Raw genomic sequence first — 23,582 nt, 5'->3', positions numbered from 1 at the left:
TTGCATTGTGTTGTGTGGGAGGTTTTTGAAAACATTTTAAGTATAATGTTGGGGGAAGAAAACGGTATACAAACAAAATCCTAGAATGTGTTAAGTAAACAATTACTGTGGAAGATAGAGAGACTATTTAAATAATTTTTAGAATATTATCTTAAATTATCATTTTTCTTTATTAGGAAAAGATCTTTTTTTAGCAAGCTGTTCCCAAGACTGTTTGATAAGGATTTGGAAGTTGTATGTAAAATCAACATCCTTAGAAATTCAAGAAGATGATGACATAAAGCTGAAGGAAAATACTTTTACTCTGAAAAATGAAAGTGAGTAGTAACAAAAACATTAGGATATAGAAATCCTTGGTTTGCTCCCATCTCTAGCTCATTTAGCCCTTTCACCAAATGATTAACTTGATGGTTATTTCTCTACCATTGTCTGTTCTTTATCAAAAATTAATGTATGAAGTTTTTCTTTTATGAAAATGACTCGTCTGAAATAATTTTCTGTGACAACGAACCATTTGATGATTTAAAGTTCTTCCAAAAGGTGAAAATAGAACAGACTTGGTTTGAATAAATGCATAACAGTATATAAGGTCAAAATTGAGACAAACAGTAAATATATGACTAAGGAACATTTTGCAGTATAAAATGTGCTATAAGTATCTTTTTAAACATGGTGAGTTGGCACTTCTAAAATGAAAATTAACTTAGGGTCACATTCAAACTTTTAAAAGTATCAAGGGTGTGAATATGCTTTTTTTGGGGTTTGTGAACAATCTGTGATGTCACTGATGCAGGAAAGGCTTGATGAGGGAGTTCCCTCTGCCAATGGACCTCACTACCTATATTGCCATTTACAGCTTAAAGTCTTTGATATTTCTCTGGCATAGGTGACTTGGCCAGGGTAACATAGCCAGCCTGGGTCAGAGGCAGGGCTTGAACAAAGCTTCTGACTTCCAAAACCAGATTATCTCTCCAATTTCCTGCACTGCTTCTTGTATATACATACTTACAATAGACAAAATAATCACAGTATGCAGATGTGTTCTATAAAGTTATACTTTTCTATGTATAAAACGTGGAAACACTACTGCTCATATAATAGTATTATATACTTTAATATGTCTTTCTTATGGAAATCTATGGTTAGCAGTTAATGTTTATAAGTATTATTCAGTTATAACAGTATTCTGTAGTGAAAGGATTAAACATGCACACTATTGTGTTTGAACTCTTTGATTTTTCCAGGCAATAAGTTCTCACACTTTTATGTTGTAATAAAAACAATATTGGGGGCAGCTGGGTGGTACAGTGGATAGAGCACCAGCCCTGGATTCAGGAGGACCTGAGTTCAAATCCGGCCTTGGACACTTAACAGTTACTAGCTGTGTGACCCTGGGCAAGTCACTTAACCCCAATTGCCTCACCAAAAAAAACAAAACAAAAACCAAAAAAACCAATATTGAATGTTAATATAAACAACTAAACTTATTTTACAATTGCTGACATTTGAATTAATGTTGATACATGAAATATAATACTGTCACTTCAAGTCCCCATCAGAGTCAAAATTCTTTCTCCTTTTTTACTCAGATTTCATGGATAGTAAAATGTTCTTTAGAAATACTCCTTTTACTCAGATGCTAAGAGTGTATATTCCATTTTTCTGGTTATGCCTTTTTCATTTCGCATTACTTCATAAAGGTTTTTCCAGTTTTCTTTTTGTATTTCTCATACGTGTTAGTCTTTTATTTTTAACTTGTTGGTCTTAATTCCATTATATTAATGTAGCACAATTTTTTATTCTCTTATTATTGGACAGTTAGATTATTTTCAGTTTTTTTGAAATGATATATAATGTTTCTAAGATAGTATCCAAACAGAGAGTATTTTGTTTTCGATATTCCTGGCAGTGTTTTTCACCGTCACTTTGTTCTGCCAGATTGTGCTTGATCTCCCCCTTACTGCCCGTACAAAGTGCCTGCCTACTCAGGTTGGTGATTATTATGGTCTATGGTTAGCCTATGTTAAAATGAATGTAGGAGGGGAGAAGGTACTTTATATTAAATTACAGATCCCCTACATAAGTTTATTCAGTCTAACATTGAACAAATTATGTATTCTTTGGGGATTTTTATTAATTCTTTGGATTTAAGGTTTTAAAAAACAACCTTTTTCAAAAGTGCAAAGAGCAATCAGTATTGAATGCTGGGTTTTACACATTGTCTTTGTCACTTGCTCTTCTTGTGATCTTGAGCCAGTCACTACCTCTGGGACAAAGGTGTCACGTTTTTCATTGAGATGGCAGCTATCTCAGGGCTTAGAGAAATATTTGATACATTCATTTTTATATTTCATTAATAAGCTGGTTCTAGCATGGTAAGCTTAAAACTAAGCCTTTGGAACTTTAATCTTACATAAATCCTATTGCATGGATAAAGGCAAAAACGTTTAGAATATCTTGAATTTACTTAAAAATCATATATCATGTTTTCCCTGAGCATTACCACTGCTTGTGCATCTGAGTTGATTCCGAACATTCTGGTGGTTCTTTGGCAAAGTGCTTGGGTAGTTATGTGTAGCAAGAATGCTGGCTTCAGAGTCATAAAGCAGGGCATCTTGTCCTGGCTGTGCAGCTAACTCTGTGCCATATCGGGCAAGTGACATACCTGGCTGGATCCCAGCTTCCTCATTTGTAAAATGAGGCCAGATGTTATTGGGCCAGAAGTCTTCTAAGGACCCTCCCACCTCTGGGGTGTTACAGATTCTTATTTTATAAATAAGTAATTTTGTTGCCTTTTGTTATAGGTGCTGAGATAACATATGCTGTTACCCTGGAGACAGTGTTAGCTGGTCATGAAAACTGGGTAAATGCTGTTCATTGGCAGCCTTCATTTTATGCAGGTAGGAAAGAGAAAAATGGAGATTTATCAAATATTTAGCTGGTTATACTAGAGAATTAATTCTTTATATGTAATTGGTAATCAACCTCAGAAAATTTCAGTTTGGAAGTCATGTTAAATAATTATATCTAAGAGGGCAGCTAGGTGGTGCAGTGGATAAAGCACCAGCCCTGGATTGAGGAGGACTTGAGTTCAAATCTGGCCTCAGGCACTGACACTAGCTGTGTGATCCTGGGCAAGTCACTTAACCCCCACTGTCCCACCAAATAAATAAATAAACAAACAAACAAATAAATAATTATATCTATTGGCTGTGTGATATCATAGAAGATCTGTATTATACCCTATAACTATCATACCAAAGGAGAAATAGAGAAATAGAAATAGAGCTAGGGGTATGGACTCAAGGAATCTGTTAGTGTTGGAATAATTTCTGTGTTCTGGGCTGGAGAAAGTTCACCATAGAGGGAAAGCATAGGGGAGTTTGGCAAATGAAAAGAAATGTTAACTACTAAATGGGAGCTATAGTTTTTGGTGTCTAACCCCATAATTCTGGCATGGCATGGAGCTGGTCACCAAGTGTTCAACTTATTCTATTGAAGAGTTTCTGATTTCTTTTTAAGGGTCACAACTTTTATTTTACAGTGTGGGTAAAGAGAGCTTTACTTAAGAGAAGTTCGGTCTATAATTAGCTTCCATGGGATGTGAGGATAACTGAACTAACCTGCATTGTTATGTGTACCAAAACAGTGCACTCCATTTTACCTTGGAACACAATCTCAGGTGCTTCTGAACTTCTTCAAAACATATAACTTTTTGTAGTCATAAAGCAGAGAAACAAGTGGTTCTCCCATTCCTTCACTTTTTTCCCCAATATCTATGTTACTAGCTGTTGTGAGACAAAAATGGGTAGGTAGACAGTATGAACTAGTGCCAGAGACCCAAAGACTTCCTGGCCAAACTAGTATACAAAAGTAGGATTAGAGTTCTCCAAGTAAATAGTTTCTGGGATGATTGAGACTGCTCATACAGCCTCAGATGCCCACTAACTATCATTCAAGTTTACCCAGCATAGGTTTTAACCCAAAACCCTTAATCATTTTTTTAATTAAAATTTTTATTGATATCTTCTTGTAGTCATCATTCCTTAGAGCACAGTAATTTTCTATCACATTCATGTACCACAGTTTATTTAGCTATTTCCAAGTTAGTGAGCATCTACTTTGTTTCCAGTTCTTTAATATTACAAAATGTTGCTATAAACATTTTGGTATATATGGGACCTCTCTTTATAGCATTGATTTCCTTGGGTTACATGCCTAGGAGTGGGATCTCTGGGTAAAGGGTTACTTTCTTTGAATAATTCCAAATTGCTTTTCAGAATGATTGGACCATATCTAACTATTATTATTGTGTCTCTTTTTCCACATTTACTCAAACATTGACTATTACCATCTCTTGTCACATTTGCAAATTTTCTAAGCATAAGGTTGCATTTTTTTTTAAGGTTGGAAAAAAAGGTCTAATTTAGTGAGCAAGATCTCTCCTCACCATCAAGTGCACTCAGAGTTATTATCTTCCCTTTCCTTCCTCTTTTCTTCCTTTTTTCATTTATATCAAGATATCCTAAATCTCACTGGCCCTTTTGGGGTAATTTGCAGTTACAGTGAAATTTAACCCTTTTTTTTGGTTTGCTGAAATCTAGTTCTCTGTCATTTCCACAGTAGTATCCATTACATTGAAGTATGACCATTGCTCCTAACCAAATTAGTGTCTGAGGCCGGATTTGAACTCAGGTCCTCCTGAATCCAGGGCCCGTGCTTTATCCAGTGCGCCACCTAGCTGCCCCATGGATATTTGTTTATGAGTAAAAAGACAATGTCTTCATGGGAGTCTATTTGTCATTTTGTTCTTAAAGCATTTGAAGGATGGTATAAAGATAAAGAAATGACCTTAGTACTGAAGTATTCATTGTCATAGTAGGGGCAGAAACTTGTTATAGTTAAAGAAGCAGTTCTGCATAGTGGAACTAAATGCAAGATTTGGAATCAGAAGACCCAGGTTTGAATTTGCCTCTGACACTTAAATGGCCAGTGACTTTACTCTTATCAGCCACAGTTTGCTCATCTTTAAGATGTGCATAATGCACCATGTACATCACAAGAATGTGGTGAGGAAAGTATTTTGTACATTTTAAGGTTCTGTGGAAACTTGGGTGGTGGTATTATCAGGGTGGTAGAAGTCAGAAAACTGGAAGTAATGGTTATGGATCACTTGCAAAAAAAGGGGGGGGGTGCAGCTAGGTGATGCAGTGGATAAAGCACTGGCCCTGGATTCAGTTGGATCTGAGTTCAAATCCAGCCTCAGATGCTTGACACTTACTAGCTGTGTGATTTAACCCTCATTGCCCCAGGGGAAAAAAAATGAGTAAAGAAAAAGTAATATGCCTGGGAAATGTAGGTACAGTACAATATCCTAATTTAAAGGCCAGCTAATGTAAGTGAAACTTTTTTTTCAGGGAGGGAAACTTACTAGAAAAGAGAGTAAAGATGTAAAAGGAGGAAAGAAAGAGTATAGAAACAGATTTTTCACGAGAGGTGAGAAATAGTATAATTAAGGCAAAAGGAAGGGAATACTTTTTTTAAAAAAAAATTTGTTTTGTCCTAAGTAAGTTTTTTTGTTCTGTTTTGGGGTTTTTTGCGGGTCAATAGGGGTTAAGTGACTTGCCCAGGGTCACACAGCTAGTAAGTGTCAAGTGTCTGAGGTCGGATTTGAACTCAGGTCCTCCTGAATCCATGGCTGGTGCTTTATCCACTGTACCACCTAGCTGTACCCCCCAAGTAAGTTTTTAAAAATGTTTTTTGTTTTTCTTAATATCACCATACTTTCTTCTACCTTTGCAAAGGAGCATGATGGGAGTATTTTCTCATATATTATCTTGCTAGCCATGATTATTTTTGTGATTTGGTAACATTCACTTTTTTTTCCCTGTTATTCTTTCCATTTACAGTGTTGTGATCAATGCGTTTATTGTTTTCATGTCTCTACTTACTTCATTTTACTATGTTTGTTGTCTTGGTTCTACTTATTTCTCTTTGCCATCAGTTCATATGTGTCTGTCTTTGCTTCTCTGTATTTATCATATTCATCTTTTTTTTTAATAGCACATGACATTTATGTACTAAAATTTGTTTAGCCATTCCCCAATCAGTGGGCATCTACCTTGTTTCCAATTCTTTGCTATCACAAAAAGTGCTATTATAAATATTTAGGTATATGTGGGAGGAATTCTTTTAAAGAGAGACAATTTCTCATGTGATAGCAACAAATGATGAGAAAGGATAGATGTAGAAACAAGGGTAAAGAAAGGTGAAATGAGAATATAGAGGTAGTTCAGACTAGATGTTGTCATTCTTGGTGACAGAAGATGTGATGGGATTTTCTTCACATGAGAGGGAAAGTGAGAGAAGATTGGTATGTTAGGGAGAAATAAGAAACTTTGGCATAACTGCTCTGAGGAGTGAGTTAGTAATCTCCATATGAGGTTTCATTTGTAGACTGTAGGCAAATCTGCTTGTTTAGCATACTCTCCCACAGTGTTTTGTAGCACAGAGGCTGGATCAGAGGCAGTTGATCATAAGGATAATCCAGGGTGGGCAAAAGGGATGTAATGAAAAGTTAGGGGAAAGAAGGGGTCATAGGAAATTAAAGTAGTGAAGAAAAGCAGGTAAAATGACTCTTGCCAATATCTAAGAAGTACATAGTCAAGGATATTAGATGTGACATCTCTGGAAAATTAGGTTTTTAATGAGATTTGCCTGAGCATAGAAAAATTAGAAAAACTGGTAATATTAAAGTATTAGACTCCAGGCCAGTGGTTCCTAGTATTTTCAAATATGAAGACACTTTATAACCCCAGAGCAGGTGTACCATGAGTATCCATTGATTGAGAAAATGCATAATGAATGACAAAAATTTACTATAAATTCTTCAATGCTTTTAAATGAATTTGTGTTTCATTTACTTTGAAATCAACTGATACCTATATGTGCTAGCTAGGCATAGTATTTATTCAATTTACACAATATATGTTTATTTAGAATACAGAGTGATGCTGCTACTGGAGCTAACTAGGCATCAAAATGACCATGTTTGGGGTTCATAGGAAGTCATTGACCCTTTACAGTTTCTCAGCTCACAGGCTAAGTTTAAATTTAAAGATTGCCTGATATGACGTTATGTTAAATAGAACTCAAGTGTATTCTAGAGGCAATGATGTACTTTTTTTACTCCTTAGGTGATATGATTCAGCAGCCCATGAGATTGTTGTCTGCCTCAATGGATAAAACCATGATTCTCTGGGCTCCCGATGAAGAGTCAGGAGTGTGGCTAGAGCAGGTAAAGACAGATGTTTCATCTCTCCTGCTGCCTTGTAGATGCCTTAAGGGTATGCGCTGTCTCATATTCTCTTTATATCCTTATCCCTGGCTGTCATGTTACATTTGTATAATAAATATCTGCTGGGGGGAATCAAAGATTTGTTTAGTTTATAGTCATTTTTATTTTATAAATAAGACTTTTACATTTCTAAGAATGAATTACTACAGCTTCAGACTTTTCCTTTTAGTAAATATTATACAACTAATGAATTTACTGTAATTTGCTTTTTTATTGTAAAACATGGGATATTTACTTACAGATATTTTCTTTTATTGTTTGCCCAGGTCCGAGTAGGTGAGGTGGGTGGGAACACACTGGGGTTTTATGACTGCCAGTTTAGCCCAGATGGCTCTATGATCCTAGCCCATGCTTTCCATGGAGCACTGCACCTTTGGAAGCAACATGCAACTGACTCGGTAAGAGGGTTTTCCTTAGTCGTTTCTGATGAGGCTCTTTTGGAGTTTAATAATAGCTGCTTTAGGTAGTGAGTTGTTTGTTTAAATTTTCCTTTTTGAAAATAGGGATCTTTTAAAATTGACAATCTCAATTTGATTCCTATAATTGTGTTCCAGTGGTTCCTAGTTGTGAGACACTGGCTTTACCATATAAAATAACTATCCGGTGTCATTAAGGAATGAGGTATTCCACAAAAATGAGTTGTCTAGATACCTGAAACATTTATTTATGAACTAAGACTTAATTTTTTATTGTATTGATAAAATGAAACCTCATACGGAGATTACTAACTCACTCCTCAGAGCAGTTATGTCAAAGCTTCTTATTTCTCCCTAACATACCAATCTTCTCTCACTTTCCCTCTCATGTGAAGAAAATCCCATCACATCTTCTGTCACCAAGAATGACAACATCTAGTCTGAACTACCTCTATATTCTCATTTCACCTTTCTTTACCCTTGTTTCTACATCTATCCTTTCTCATCATTTGTTGCTATCACATGAGAAATTGTCTCTCTTTAAAAGAATTCCTCCCACATATACCTAAATATTTATAATAGCACTTTTTGTGATAGCAAAGAATTGGAAACAAAGGTAGATGCCCACTGATTGGGAAATGGCTAGACAAATGTAATTTAACCTTTTATTGTTGACTCAAGGCTATAGCACATCATTAATGTGCTATTAATATGTGCTGCTCCTTAAGAGAGAGAGGGCTATTTGTATCCACTCTTAAGTGACCTCACATTATTATGCTTTTACAATCATCATGTCTGCTTTTTAAAAGCTTTTATTTCTGTTTAAGTGTTACTTGTCATTTCTTATACCTCAGCAGCCCTTGTTCTCTTTCAGTATTCAGTTTTTAATCTGCTTCAGTCATGAGACAGAAATATATCCATACTTGTTAGCACTGTGCATAAATTAAAATTCAATAGATTCTGAATTATAGTAGTATTTTTGTGGCTCAGAAGATTTAAGAAGTTATATTTTCTGTGTTTTGGATGGTTGCAGTTCACTTGAAGTCTGACCTCTTAGAAAAAAGTGTGTTCCTTTGTTTCTACATTTTAAGTGCCGGATTGTTTTCCTTCAATGTGTTTTCCTTTGTCCATACTATTAGTAGAACCACCAAATTAAGCATTTATTTAGCTTTTGCATGTGTGTGAAGCCACGAGGTTATCCATTAAAGTGTATAGTGTGTTTTTTTTAAGTTTACCAATTTTAAATGTTTTACATGATTGCACATAATATAACCTGTGTCTGATTGCTACCATCTCAGGTAGGGGAGGTGGAGAGGAAAGGAGGCATAGAATTTGGAACTCCAAACTTTTAAAAAAAGCAAATGTTAATATATTAAAAACATAAATATATTTATAATATATAACATAACAATTTATATTTTAGTATATTATATAATTAATATATACTGTTATTTAAATATAAATTTGTTTTTTAAAATATACAATATATTTATAATATAACTAAATCTTATATATATAAAATGCAAATGCCCCTGTAAAAGTAAAAAAAAGTTTCCTAGTTTTCTCATCATACAGTTCCCTTCAATTTTATTCCTAATCCTGTTGAGCCCCTTCTGAGCTGTCCTTCAGTTAGTCTTTGAGAAACATTGCAAAAAGATGCACTATGTAGAAAGACTGGAAACAGTAAATGACAAAAGGCAAAGTTTACTAAATACCATGATTATACCCTTAGGGGAAGATAGTATAGTTATGAGAGGAAATTTAAAGTAATGAGACTACTTTTTAAATAGGCAGGTTAGAACTGATCTGTCCCATTAGGTAAGACTTTGTACTTAGTCATGTGATGTATGCTATTACTTAACTCAGTTTTAGAATTCTTCTTTTGAAGTTTTCCTTTAGAGTCAATTTACATGATAAGAACTATTTTGTTACTTTATATTTCACGCCTCATTTTAAAATTAAAAATTATATTACCTTGTTGAATCCCCAGCCTTGTTTAGCATATTTGGAACTGAGGAACTTTGTACTGATTTTTTTAAAAAATCCACCCTAAATGGATAGAGAGTTACCACCACTGATAACATTTTCCAAAATGTGCCACTGGCTCTGAAGCAATTCTAGAAAAGGAATTTAAAGAAGGTTTTGACTGCTGGTGATAGCACTGGAATGAGAGTATTCAACTTTTGGGGAAGGGGGGGCGGGGCAATGAGGGTTAAGTGACTTGCCCAGGGTCACACAGCTAGTAAGTATCAAGTGTCTGAGGTCGGATTGGAACTCAGGTCCTCCTGAATCCAGGGCTGGTGCTTTATCCACTGCGCCACCTAGCTTCCCTCAAGTATTCAACTTTGTAATGTGACTGCTTTGAAAGGGGAGACATGTGGATGTCTGATTTCTCTCCTGTTTCTTAGAAAAGCAGTGGCATTACTTTATAGCCACACTCCATACGCATGGCTTCCATTCTTTTTTGAGTCTCCAAATTCCTTTTTGCCATTCTTCTGTTACATCATTTTCTTTAGTGGTTTTACTCTTATTATCACAGCCACTCACTTTTCTTCTTTTGCTTTTGATAAGGTGCATTTGAGGGGCATCAACATGATGGAAAAGGGTATTGGATTAAGAGTGAGGGGAACTTTTTTCTCTCTTGACTCTGTTTACTATCCATGTCATTTAATTAAACTGAATCTCAGTTTATTCATCTATAAAATGAAGACAGATAAATGTTTTCCTGCTTACCTCAGAGGATTTTTGCTAGACTCATTTAGATGAAAGTGCATCAAAACCCTTAAAATCCTTTAGAAATGTGCAATGCTAACACTTGGTGATATTATGTGTCATGTACTTTTTCCATACAGAAAGAATGGACGCCAGGAGTTGTGATTTCTGGACACTTTAATAGTGTACAGGATCTAAGGTGGGATCCAGAAGGAGAATTTATCATGACCGTGAGTGCTGACCAGACAACTCGGCTCTTTGCTCCATGGAGGAAAAAAAACGATTCACAGGTAAATTTTTTTTTCTGAATTTTATATGTTGAAAAATATTGGTAGAGTTGTGGAGGTGGTTAAAAGATTAAATAATCCAGCACATGTAAGAAATGATGAACAGGAGGAGTTCAGAGAAACCTGGAGGGTCTTACGTGAGCTGATGATGAGTGAGATGAGCAGAACCAGAAGAACATTGTACACAGTATCATCAACATTGAGTGTTGACCTACTGTGATGGACTATATTCTTCTCACCAATGCAATGGTACAGAAGAGTTCCAGGGAACTCATAATAGAAGAGGATCTCCAAATCCAAGAAGAAAAAAAAAAGAACTGTGGAGTATAGATGCTGATTGAACCATACTATTTCTTTTGTTTTGGGTGCTGTTGTTTTTTTTTTCTATTTTGAGGTTTTGCATCACTGCTCTGATTTTTTCTCTTATAACAGGATTAATGCAGAAATAGGATTAATGTTATTATGTGTATATATATGTGTGTGTATAGATATGTATATGTATATATAGATATATAGATATAACCTATATCAGATTACCTGCTGTCTAGGGGAGGGGGGAGGGAGGGGAAGGAGGGAGAAAAATCTGAAATTGTAAAGATTAAACAAAAGTTGAGAACTATCTTTACATGTAACGGAAAAAATAAAATACCTTATATGTTAAAAAAAAAAAGTCTTCTAGCAAGTCTTCACAGGAATATGATTCAGCAGCAAGAGGTTCCTTTTCATTTCAACATCTAAGCTTGACTTTTAATCATCACCCATGGCTAATTTTTCTTTCCTCCAGTCCACAAATAAACGATGACAACTAAAAAAAAAATAAATTAAAAAAAATAAATAATCCAGCACATAGGTAAGAAGTAACTGCATCCTCAAATGGAACCAAATCAATTAAGAAAAATTATTTTATATCTACATATTCCCCCCATGTGTTTGTATACATAGATAATATATAAGACAAATATAGATCTAAAGTTTGCTTCTATGTTTCATTACCTTGATCTGTGCCACATATACTTCCTCTTTTTTAATTGTAATTTAGCCCCCACCTTGAGTCAGTTGTGACACTCCAGCTCCTCTCTTGACCGACCCAGTCTCTTTATTATCTCTGGGAAGCTTTGCTTCTCAGGCTACTCTCATCCAGAGCTGTAGTAGGATATCTTTGGGATATTGTGGAGTAACTACAGACCAGACCTGGAGGCAGTCCTGGTGTGCTCTCAGCATTTTGGGGCACATCTAAACATAGAGCTGTGAAATATCCCAGTATCAGACCTAAATCATTTTCATGTCCCCATCTGAGAGATACTTTGACCTTCAATGAGGAACTGGATGCACTGAGAGCAGAATCTTTTTCATTGTTCTTCAACATGAAAATCATCAGACTGGCATTCTGCGTTCAGCTGCCATCCCATAAACTTTCTATGGGTTGACTCTGACAACAGACTGCCATAATTCTCCCCATGGACCTGGTTGTTTCTTCTATATTTAGAGAAGAGTACTATGGGTGGTGGTGGTGACAGTTTTTATAATTCCCTTAAAGCCCTAGCCCCACAAAGGGAGGATAGATAGTTTAATTCTTGGTAGGGTGGATGAAGCATTATCTCTGTGGTTATAAGTTTGGGAATATTTATATAAATAATCTGCTCCTGGGTAAATATTAATCTCTCCAAGCATTAGGTTATTTATACATATTATGAAGGTTCAAAAAAGTAGACCTTAATAGTTGTTAGTTTAAATGTCAGCTAGAAATGAGCGATTATATAAAAACTTGTGTGTTTCTCATAGGATCATATCTGACCTTTTGTACCAAATGCAGTTCTTTTGCCTAGACTATGTATACTCATTACTTTGCCCATAAGGCTTCCATTTGGCAGATGATTTCTTAATATTCTAGACAAATGCTTTTTCTCTGTTGCTGAAATATGTTTCTTTGGAATGTCAACAGTGAAGAATAAGTCTTGAGGACTTAATAAGTGGAACCTTTGTGAGGCATCATCAATAAATGTTCACTGAGTTCCCACTATGTGTGCCCTATTTATCATCTTGCCTTATTAGTCAAGAGGGAGGGAAATGAGATCAGTCATATTAGAATATTTCCCTGGGGCAGCTAGGTGGTACAGTGGATAAAGCACTGGTCCTGGATTCAGGAGGACCTGAGTTCAAATCTGGCCTCAGACACTTGACACTTAAATAGCTGTGTGACCCTGGGCAAGTCACTTAACCCTCATTACCTCACAAAAAACCCCCCAAAAAGCAATATTAAAGGTAGAAAGGGTAGTTCATTGAAATAAGAGAATTAGCTTTATTCTTAGCCTTAGAACATTTTTCTGTGGAATCAAATATTCTTTTTCTTGGAATCTAAATAAAGAATTTTATGTCAGGAAGTTGGTAAGTCAAGTCCAGAAGCATTTAAGTGTTTGCTCCTTCAGGCACTGTGCTAAGTGCTGCAGATGCAAAAGAAGGGAAAGAACAGTACCCATCTTCAAGGAGCTTACAGATTACTGGGGGAGACAACATGGAAACAGCCATGTACAAACGAGACATACACAGGAATAACTGGAGAGAATCACAGAGGGAAGGCACTCACATTAAAAGAGACCAGGAAAGGCTTCTTGCAGAAGGTGGGAAACATTTCCTATGGGGGAGAGTGGTACCCATTGACCATGTGAATGTTTAGCACCATCCTCTTAAAAGTTTGTTCACACACACACACATACACACACACACACACACACACACACACACACACACACACACACACACAATTTTTTTTTAACTTCACTTAGGTTTTCTATTCCTGCTTTAGCTTCATAGTAGTGCTTTTCCTCAGCCTTTGTGGGCAAAATCCAAGAATATAAATATCAAATGGAATGAATTACTCTTATTGAGTCTAAAATATTCTGTTTGTTCAAAACGTACAATTTACTAGATTAAAGTAGTGTTGGATTACTTTTTATCTTTTAACCAGATAACTTGGCATGAAATCGCAAGGCCTCAGATACATGGCTTTGATATGAAGTGTCTAGCGATGATTGGTCGGTTTCAGTTTGTATCTGGAGCAGATGAAAAAGTGCTTCGAGTCTTCTCAGCTCCAAGGAACTTTGTGGAGAACTTCTGTAACATCACTGGTCGCACACTGAAGAAACTACTATCTAGTGTAAGTATAAATTATTTTTAATTAAATGAATTATCTTAGTTTTAAGCTTGATCATTCCAGCCTAAAGAAATGAGCCATCCCATTTCCTTATTTTCTAAGCTATCTATACTATATATCAATTATAAAGAAAAATAAAATCAACTTCTGTACTACTGACTTGCCATAAAAGATTGTGGGCCTACTGGTATATAGATACCTGTGTTTTAAGAATGTTTGGGTCTATAAAGAAGGTAGAAGGATTTTAAAGCAGTGTCCAAATTTCAGGTTAATATGCAATAGATTTAAAGTTTGCCTCATTATTACATTGTATGAAGTATGACATCCTATGAACCCATATTTATCAAGGGCTACATTGAACTTGGCATTGTGCCAAAGACACAAGAAGTAAAAGATGGGCCCTTCCCTCCAGAAAATTATAACCTCACTTGGTTGGCTGTTGTAGGTAGTATGAAATAATTACAGGATAGTTAAGTATTAAACTGTATGGAACTGACTGGGTGTACAAGGGACTCAGAGAAGGAAAGGAAGAAGGTAGGCTGAAGTAATTTTGGGGAAGACTTCATGGAAGAGAAGGAAGATACATTAGACCTTGAAGGAAGCAGTGATTTATAGAAATAGAAGGGAGGGAAGCAGGACATTCCAGCCAGAGGGAATTGTATGGAGAGAGGCAAGAATTATTGTACTGGGTGATAGTGGATAGAATTGGCTGATTAAAGTAGTGAGAATAAAGTGGGATCTGTAGGATGAGGCCAAATTATGTAACAGCTTAAAAGCCAGATGGAGGAATTTGGATTTGGTATGGTGACATTAGGGAGCTACTATAGGTTCTTGAACACAGCAGGCACATGATAAAAAGCAAATGTTTCAGGAAAGCAAGTTTGGAAGCAATGTCTAAAGCAAATAAGAGCGAAAAGAGACTATGCTAAAGAAGACCTGCTAGAAAGAGGTGTGTGTGTGTGTGTGTGTGTTAATGGAGAGGAAGAGGTAAACCCAAGAGATGTTTGAAATGAAATGTCCATTAAAAAGCATATTGGTGGGGCAGCTAGGTGGCGCAGTGGATAGAGCACTGGCCCTGGAGTCAGGAGTACCTGAGTTCAAATCCGGCCTCAGACACTTAACACTTACTAGCTGTGTGACCCTGGGAAAGTCACTTAACCCCAATTGCCTCACTAAAAAAAAAAACCCAAAAAGCATATTGGCAACTTAATTCCCTGGTCTTTTACATATACTTTGAGCAGTGAAAGGGTGAAGGAGAGGAGAATGAGATTCTGGGGTACTCTGGGAAGGAGTAGGAAAAGAGATGTATCTAATCCTGTGTTGAGTTTGTTCTCATCATTAAGACTATAGTGGGGGGGCAGCTAGGTGGCGCAGTGGATAAAGCACCGGCCCTGGATTCAGGAGTACCTGAGTTCAAATCCGGCCTCAGACATTTGACCCTTACTAGCTGTGTGACCCTGGGCAAGTCACTTAACCCCAATTGCCTCACCAAAAAAAAAAAAAAAGACTATAGGAGGGCGGCTAGGTGGTGCAGTGGATAAAGCACCGGCCCTGGAGTCAGGAGGACCTGAGTTCAAATCCAGCCTCAGACACTTAACACCTACTAGCTGTGTGATCCTGGGCAAGTCACTTAACCCCAATTGCCTCACTTAAAAAAAAAAAAGACTATAGGGAAAACAGTTGAGGAGGGATAATATGGGCCCATGTGCAAGGGTCAGGATTGTATATTACCCTTCAATAGACAACATTGATGAGGAAAACCATCAGAGAGTAGAGATGGGGCCAAACACTAGAGTGAGGACCATAGATCACAGGATCATTGATTTATAGCTCTAAGAGTATATAGTGGTTATTACTTCAGACCACCCCATTTTACAGGTTAGGACACTGAGGCACAAAGAGGTGTTAATATGTGGTTTTAACATATTAAACATAGTTAATGCATGGTAATCCCATGTGTTAAGTGGTTTTCCCAGTATCAGATAGCTAGTAAGTGGCTGAGGTGGAATCTGAACCTAGATATTCCCGATTCCAAAACCAGTGCCTTATATAGAACACCAGGCTGGGTGTTGGGGATAAAAAGATAAAAACAACAATATCTGCCTCTCTAGGACCTTGTAATTTAATGGTAGAATTTACAGTGTAACAACAAGCTTCTCCCAACCAAAGTTTTGTGCCCTTTTGCTCCTGCTCCAGGCACAAACCACTGAAATCAGGTGTCACGGTCTTTTCACACCATAGCTCCCACATATACACCACTACAGCTCACTCACCTCTGCCCAAATCCACAGACTTAAGATCTGTACTTTTTCTCACTGACACCCACTCCTCCATCATCCTCATTCACATCTTTCCTGCATCCCTTTCCAGATTCACACACCTGTGATTAGATGGGGAGGGAGAAGGAGGAGGAGATACGTGGCTTATTGGAGGAGAGGGTAGGGGGCTGGTGTATCCACAGGACCTCTGCTAGAATGACTTGGTAGTGTATGTATGAATGGGCAACAAAGTGATTTCAGACTACTAATGGTTTCCTGTTACTTAGACTTCTTCTAACATATTTAATGCTAGTTTATTGTCTTTGGTTATTAGTAACTTATATTTCTTTCTTTTTTGGGGGGGCAATGGGGGTTAAGTGACTTGCCCAGGGTCACACAGCTAGTAAGTGTTGTGAGGGCCAAATTTGATATATGGAGCATTATTTGGGTGACTTGCCTTAATATTGGGGTCCCAGAAATATGAGGGACCTTTTAGGTTCTCCCTCTGCTCAGAACTGCCCTTTTTAGATATTTCTCCCAGGCCAATAAGAAAGGAGCCTCTAAGCTTTAGTTCACAAAAGGATCAGATTTTATTACTTGGGAATTAATTAAACAACAAAGGTGAAACTAATAAAAATCAAAGGTAAGGAAACAAGAAAATAGAAATACAGATAAATGCTCTTAACTCTAAACTTAACCTATTTAATCCTCAGACCATTTCCAATTAAGCTAGTTCAAAGGAGTTTAGGGTTTTCTGTAATTAACCCACTGAACCTGAAAGTCTACAGTTGCTCATGCCTCTAGAACAGCTAATACGCCACCACAAGGGGAGTTGCCAGACAGAAAGACCGAACACACCACCAGTGCAAGGGCCAAGACTGAAAAGACCGAGTTCCAGAAGACGCCTAGCGTTCCGGAATCAGCCTGCCTCCCTTCAGGGAGTGTTTAATCTCCCCTCCCCCAAAAGGGGAGGTCCTTCAAAAGCTGCCTATGGAGAGTCCTCCTTTCTGATCTCAGTAGCATAAGTAACCTCGGGGTGGGCCAGGTGTGGCCCCTCCCAAATGATTCAGCTAAAACTGCAATATTAATCTTTACCACAAATAATTTTTACCACAGTGTCAAGTGTCTGAGGTTTGAACTGAGGTCCTCCTGAATCCAGGGCCGGTGCTTTATCCACTGTGCCACCTAGCTGCCCCTGAGAATGGAGAGAGGCAAGAATTATTGCATTATTGCAGGGGCATCTAGGTCCTGGATTTAGGAGTACCTGAGTTCAAATCCGGCCTCAGACACTTGACACTTACTAGCTGTGTGACCCTGGGCAAGTCACTTAACCCCCATTGCAGGGGACCCCCCCCCCAAAAAAAAAAGAATATCTCACTTTTTTTTTTCTTAGCAGGATAGTGACCTTCCAGAAGGTGCTACAGTGCCTGCTTTGGGACTCTCCAACAAAGCTGTTTTTCAGGGTAAGTCTCTAATACCTTCAATCACTGAAATAACAGTTACTAACAGTTATCTCTGTAACTGTGCTCATAAACCTCTGTGTGTAATATCTGGCGAGTTTGCTGACTATCAAGGTTGTAGATTCATTCTCACAATCAAGCATGCTATTTACAGAGTACTCACCCATATATCCCACTGAGGGAGAGAACAGTGAATAAAGTAAATTTTAAAATCTTAACTAAGAAGCAACTACATTCTGAATAAATTGGTTCAGTTAAAAATATTTTTTATGTGCAAGGCATTATGTTAGGCTCTAGGAAATAGCTTTTATTTAATGGTGATATACAAATAAAAATACAACTTAAATTCAATACCTGGCTTAATCAATGAAAAGGCTGGATGGTGTGCTGGAAAGAGCCCTAGGCTAGGAGTCAGAAGGTCTTCATTTGAATCACATCTTTGATGTTGTGTGACTGGACAAATCATTTAACCTGTATGAACCTCAGGTCCTCATTTATGAAATTGGGATAGGGATGCTTCTACTCCGTTTTATAGGCTTGTTAAAAGGAAAGTGCTTTTTATAAATCAGAAAATCTGTAGAACAGGAACATGAGTTGTATTTTTAAAAAAATACATTTTTATTAACAGCTTTTGTTTTTACGTCACCTGTTTCTCATGTAACAAAAACTTTTTTGAAAAATCAGGGCAGTGAAAAACCCCAGCAAAATAAAAACATTGAAAAAATCTGACAGCATATGCAATGTTCCACACCTGTGGACCCTTTACCTCTGCAAAAGTGGTCCTTATCGCGACTCAGTATCTCTTCTTTGGATCCAGGCTCGTTCTTTGTCATTTTGCAGTGTTCATTTTCCATTGTTTTGTGATGGTTGTTTTTCTGCATTTGAATTGTTGTGATCACTGTGTATACATTTTGGTTTTTTGGCTGTGCTTACTTTACTCTTCATCAGTTCATGCAAGTCATTCCATGCATGTCTGCAGTCATCATGTTAATTGTTTCTTACTGCACCTATAATGTTCCATTAAATTTTTGTACCACACTTTGTTTAGTTATTCCCTAATCATTGTTTTCAGTGCAAAAAAAGTATTTTGGTGTAGATGTGGGACATTTTTTTTTATCAGTGACTGCCTTTTGAATTATATGCCTGCCAGTGGAATCTCTGGGTCAAAGGGCATGGACATTTTATTCACTTTATTGGGTAGTTTCAGATTTAAGCCATATACTTTTAGTATTTATTTAGGTTTTATACTCTATACACTTCAAAAACTTGAAATGCATAAAGACAGGATAAATTTTAAAATTCATTATTAAAGGAACTAATAACATGCAAATTATCAAACATCACTTCCAATGTGAATATATGAGAGGCCCTGTATCCTTTCTTAGATAGAGGGCTTACTACTCACCAGCTGTATGACCGTGGGTAAGCTCTTTAACCTTACTGAGGCTTAGGCAGTTAGTTTCCTAAGACTTAACTGAGAGATGATAGGTTGTAGCCTATTTTGTTTTATTGTTTTGTTTGTGGAGCAGTGAGGGTTAAGTGACTTGCCCGGGGTCACACAGCTAATAAGTGCAAATGTCTGAGGCTGGATTTGAACTCAGGTCCTCCTGAATCCAGGACCAGTGCTTTGAACCCAGTTCTTGCTGACTCCAAGAACAGCTTTCTTTTCACTGTGCCACACTGGCTTTCATATAAAGTTTACATAGAGCTTTACTCTGTGCATTAGCTCATTTGATTATGATACAGGTTTGAAGAGGAAAAACGAAGAGGTAAAAGGTGAATACATTTGATTATCTTTGTATTTATTTCCTTAAAATAGGCGACATAACTACTCAGTCAGCTGAAGAAGAAGAAAAGTTTGTTGGTGTTGGCCGTCAATACCAGGACATTTGCTTTCAGCCCTTCAAACTTATTGGTAAGAAATGGAAAAATATTCTTAATGCAGTAGCTATTGTTTGTAACAAAGAGCCAAACTGACTTTTTAAGAGAAAAGCAAAAAATGCTTGATGCAAAATGTCTTTCTTTGTAGAACCCCCTACTGAGGACCATCTTTTACAAAATACGCTGTGGCCTGAGGTTCAAAAACTGTAAGTTATACTAGTTTAGGTTCATATCAACTCTTTGATCTGATGACATAATTTTAATCTTGATATTCAGTTGCACCCACAGTTATTAAGGAGCTTTCATGTGGTTTGTCTCACATACTCTAGAGCCCCTCTCTACCTTGCTTGTAGAGAGAGAATAAAACACCTCAGACAATGCTGTTCACCATCCACATGGTAGTGAGCCACTGACACTTCAAAGTATGTAACTTGCAAAATTTCTGTGGATCAAAAGATTCTTCTCCCCAACATAGTGAAGTTTTAGAGGTAGGCAGTATTTCTGCAAAGATCTGTGTTTCATCACCGTGGGTACTACTGGCTTTGCCTTCACAAATCATAACCACTTTCTGCCTAAGCTCATAGTTCTTTGCTGAGGCCAGAAATGATGTTCACTTGGTGACCAACCTTTAGGTGATTCATGTTTCTGATCGTAGCCTTGTCTTTATGTAGCAGACGCCATATCCCCCTGCCTGCACACAAAGCCTTCCTAGTTGGATAGGAACTCTTAGAGCTTGTGCTATACCTGCTTTGCCTTGGAGAGCTCAAGGTTGCATCCATACCATGAAGTGAAATGCCTTAGGCTGATTTATATTTGTTGCTGTATCTCAGGGTAAGAGGTTGTCTGGAGTATGCGTTCTCTCTCTCTTTGAGAGAGAATGACTGGAGACCTTGAATCATTAGGTATCATATACTCCCATCTTTTGAGTGAGGATATCATAGGGGTAGAAATGTCATTTAGTTGTAGATCTGTTACTGGTTCTGTGCTGTTTCATAGAAAGTTGCATGAGGAATAAGAGCTCTCCAGATAGGCTGCTGCTGACCTTGGAATTTGGACTTGTAAAAACATGTCAAAGCTTATGGAGAAGTTGGGATCAGAAAGAGCAGAAAATCCAGTCTGAAATAATTGAGTGAGAAAACTTCTATGGGTGGAGTCCAGGGGACCTTGGTCAGGTGGCAGTTTTGACTTGAAGTTGTGCTAGTGTACCTAGGGTACAGACTGGAAAGGATTGTGCTTCTCCAGGGACTTACAGACATCATCACCTGGGACTGATGGAGAAGTGGTAAAAAGTGGAGAGTGAATCCGAGCTGGAGGTTAGAGGACCAAGCCTGGGACTAAAAGGGGAGTGAAAAGACTGTTAGTGGTTTAAACTTTCATTAATCTGATTGAGTGAAATCATGTTCCTCTGACTCACCTAAGTTGTCTCTCTCTGTCTCTGTTTCTCTCTGTCTTTCTTGGTCTCACTTCATCATTCTCTGTCTCTCACATATATACATATTTATTCACTGATGTATTCCTACATATATCATTATTGATTTCGTTATTTATATCTTTATATTTATGAGGTTCCTTCTACTTATTCAAGGATCTTTGATCACATCTGTTTGAGTGTTCTCTTCACCAGTGAAGATCACAAACCTTCATTGACTTAGCAGACAGTTTTTGAGAATTGCTGTGGCCAAAAATTTCACCACTCCAAGGTCTTAATGGTTTCACCACTCTCTGGACTTAGCTAGGCTAGAACTCAAATAGAAGGCATGTAGTTCATCACTGGGCCCATATTCAATGCCATTCCCCCTTGGCAGGCCCTCAGAGTTTGGGCTTGACTGGCATTGCCTTGGAGAAGGGAGCATTACTTGCATTTCACAAAGAGACATTAGAGGAGGACTTCATGAAGCCTCTCTCTCGCCACATTACTGCAGCTGAAGTGTGTTGCACTGTAGTAGACACAGTGGCTGAGAAATACCACTGCAGAGCAGAAGGGCAGATTTAGAACTAGAAGAGACCTTAGAGATGTTTGAGTTCAGGCTTCTCATATTACAGACGAAGAAACTGAGACCAAAGAGTGTTAAGAGACATGCTCAGGATTAGATAGTAAGCGGCTGACATGGGATTTGAAGCCAGGAGGGGCTGAGGCTTGAAAGAAGCTCGGAATTCCGGGACCCAGAGAGGAGGAGGGACAGGGGTACAGAGCTGGGAGAGGGAAGGGTGAGCTCAGCAAACTACTAAGTTAGGCCATTTTGGCTTCAGTGTAGAGTGAATGAAGGGCAGCAGTGTGGGATGTGTCTGAGAAGACAGCTCGGATCCACATTGTGAAGCACGCTAAGTTCCAAGCTCAGGACTTGTCTTTTATCCTGGGGCAATGGGGAGCCACTGAAGTTTCTTCAGCAGGGGAATGCTGTGGTCAGATTTGTGCTTTTGGATCATTATTTTGGCAACTGTGTGGAAGCATGGATTGGAGAGGGGAGAGAGTAGAGGTGGGGAGACCACTCAGTAAGTTGTTGCAATAGTCCTAGTGAGAGGTGATGCGTCTCTGTGGGTGAGGAGATGAGAGGGAATTTGAGAGATGTTATAGAAGTAGAACTGATAGAACTTTGCAAGTGGTTGGATATAGGGAGAAGAGAGCTGAGGATGAGTCCAGGGCTGCAAAACTAGCACAACCAGGAGGATGATGGTGCCTTCAACAGAAAAAAAGACATTTGGAGAAGGTGTTCCCACATTGCATAGATCAGCAATTTTTTTTTCTTCCATATAAATTATCTGATATTCTCTAAGCTGTGAGTTCTGTTAGAAATTTTTTTCACATTTGTTGAATATTTGGAGTTTCTTTCCATTTTGAATTCTGTGATGGGAATCAAGGGATAAACTACCTTTGAAAGTCTTCCCACATTCATTACACTCAGAAGAATTCTCTCTAGTATTAATTGGTGGATGTTGAGTACGAATTAAATTCTGGGGGGAGGCCTTCCCACATTCATTATGTCATTACACTATTTTATCATAACATGTAATTGTTTGGTTAGAAAAAGATTTATCAAAGGAATCCTTTAATTAGCACCTCCCCAGGACATTAAATTATGAATAGATCTATGTGCAGCTTCTCAGCAACACATCCCATTTTTTTTCTTAATGTGAAAACCTCAGCATGTTAAACCTCAATCTGCATTTTAGTGATATAAAGCTCCTATTTTTCATATTACCTTTAGTATCAGTACTTGTACAGGATTCAGTAACACAGCAAGTTTCAGTACTTAAATATTCAAGGAATCAGCAAATGCAGGTGTCTGCAGAAGTCATCTCAAAAGGAATAGGTTTATATGGGAAACTCACCAGAAAAAAACAATGACTGTACTGTTAATAGGCCCAAAGTGAAAATACTCTGCTAGTTTTTCTTTAAAAACAAGGATATCCTTGAGTTAACTAGGGCATCTCCCTTGAGGCTTCCCCCAAAATACAAAGGGTCAGATTTTATCCTATTTGAGCCCTTGGCACAAAGCATGACTTAAAACTCACTCTTCCAGAGCAAAACCAACTCCTCTTCAGGGATCAAGGGATACTCCCGAGCAGTTGGGCCATCTTTCTCTGCTACCATTGGCTCCAACCCTGCATTCTAGCATGTTCTTTTCCCTGTTCGTTGCCAGTGATTAGTGTCCCAGTTGCATTTAGCTTTTTACAGAATTATTTACTGCAAGAACAGAAATTCCAAACATTTTCCTCCAACATCTGATACCACATTCTCCCTTATACAACTACTTTCATCCATGGGGAGAATCCCCTTGTACTTAACATAATTTTTACAGAGCAAAGCCAAAGATGGATGTGTCAGGATCTCTTCTGCTGCTGTACTGGGTCAAACAGTTTCTCTTGTCTTCAGTTTTCATGGTCTAGCTTCCTTTGTATGTTGGCAAGGACTCCAGCTCCCTGACTTCTTGTGACCTATTCTCTTGACCTTTCAAAGCTTACAGGGTCAAAGCCATCTTCATTCTCCTTTACCTAAAAGTAGGAAGGAATGGATACAGTAGAGACAGAAGCAATAGTAAGCCCATGTGTATCCAGCTTC

The 23,582-nt window shown here is 37.7% G+C and overlaps 1 protein-coding gene across 3 annotated transcripts in view; it reads left to right on the top strand.

The window, feature by feature from the left end:
* Nucleotides 1-23,582, top strand: part of ELP2 (elongator acetyltransferase complex subunit 2) — a 57,359-nt gene that overhangs the window by 19,702 nt on the left and 14,075 nt on the right. For 2 of the 3 annotated variants that reach the window (XM_043979767.1, XM_043979769.1), the window contains 9 exons: nucleotides 177-317; nucleotides 2,805-2,900; nucleotides 7,197-7,297; nucleotides 7,624-7,755; nucleotides 10,626-10,775; nucleotides 13,738-13,926; nucleotides 17,575-17,644; nucleotides 19,461-19,556; nucleotides 19,671-19,728. In XM_043979767.1, coding sequence (XP_043835702.1) covers nucleotides 177-317; nucleotides 2,805-2,900; nucleotides 7,197-7,297; nucleotides 7,624-7,755; nucleotides 10,626-10,775; nucleotides 13,738-13,926; nucleotides 17,575-17,644; nucleotides 19,461-19,556; nucleotides 19,671-19,728 — 1,033 coding nt within the window. The remainder of the gene's footprint in view (nucleotides 1-176; nucleotides 318-2,804; nucleotides 2,901-7,196; nucleotides 7,298-7,623; nucleotides 7,756-10,625; nucleotides 10,776-13,737; nucleotides 13,927-17,574; nucleotides 17,645-19,460; nucleotides 19,557-19,670; nucleotides 19,729-23,582) is intronic. The other variant, XM_043979768.1, reaches the window with a different exon arrangement.

This window comes from Dromiciops gliroides, chromosome 1, assembly GCF_019393635.1.
Source record: "Dromiciops gliroides isolate mDroGli1 chromosome 1, mDroGli1.pri, whole genome shotgun sequence".
NCBI lineage: Eukaryota > Metazoa > Chordata > Mammalia > Microbiotheria > Microbiotheriidae > Dromiciops > Dromiciops gliroides.
The sequence above is the reverse complement of the archived record's forward strand: the minus strand, read 5'-3'. Positions and strand labels throughout refer to the sequence as shown.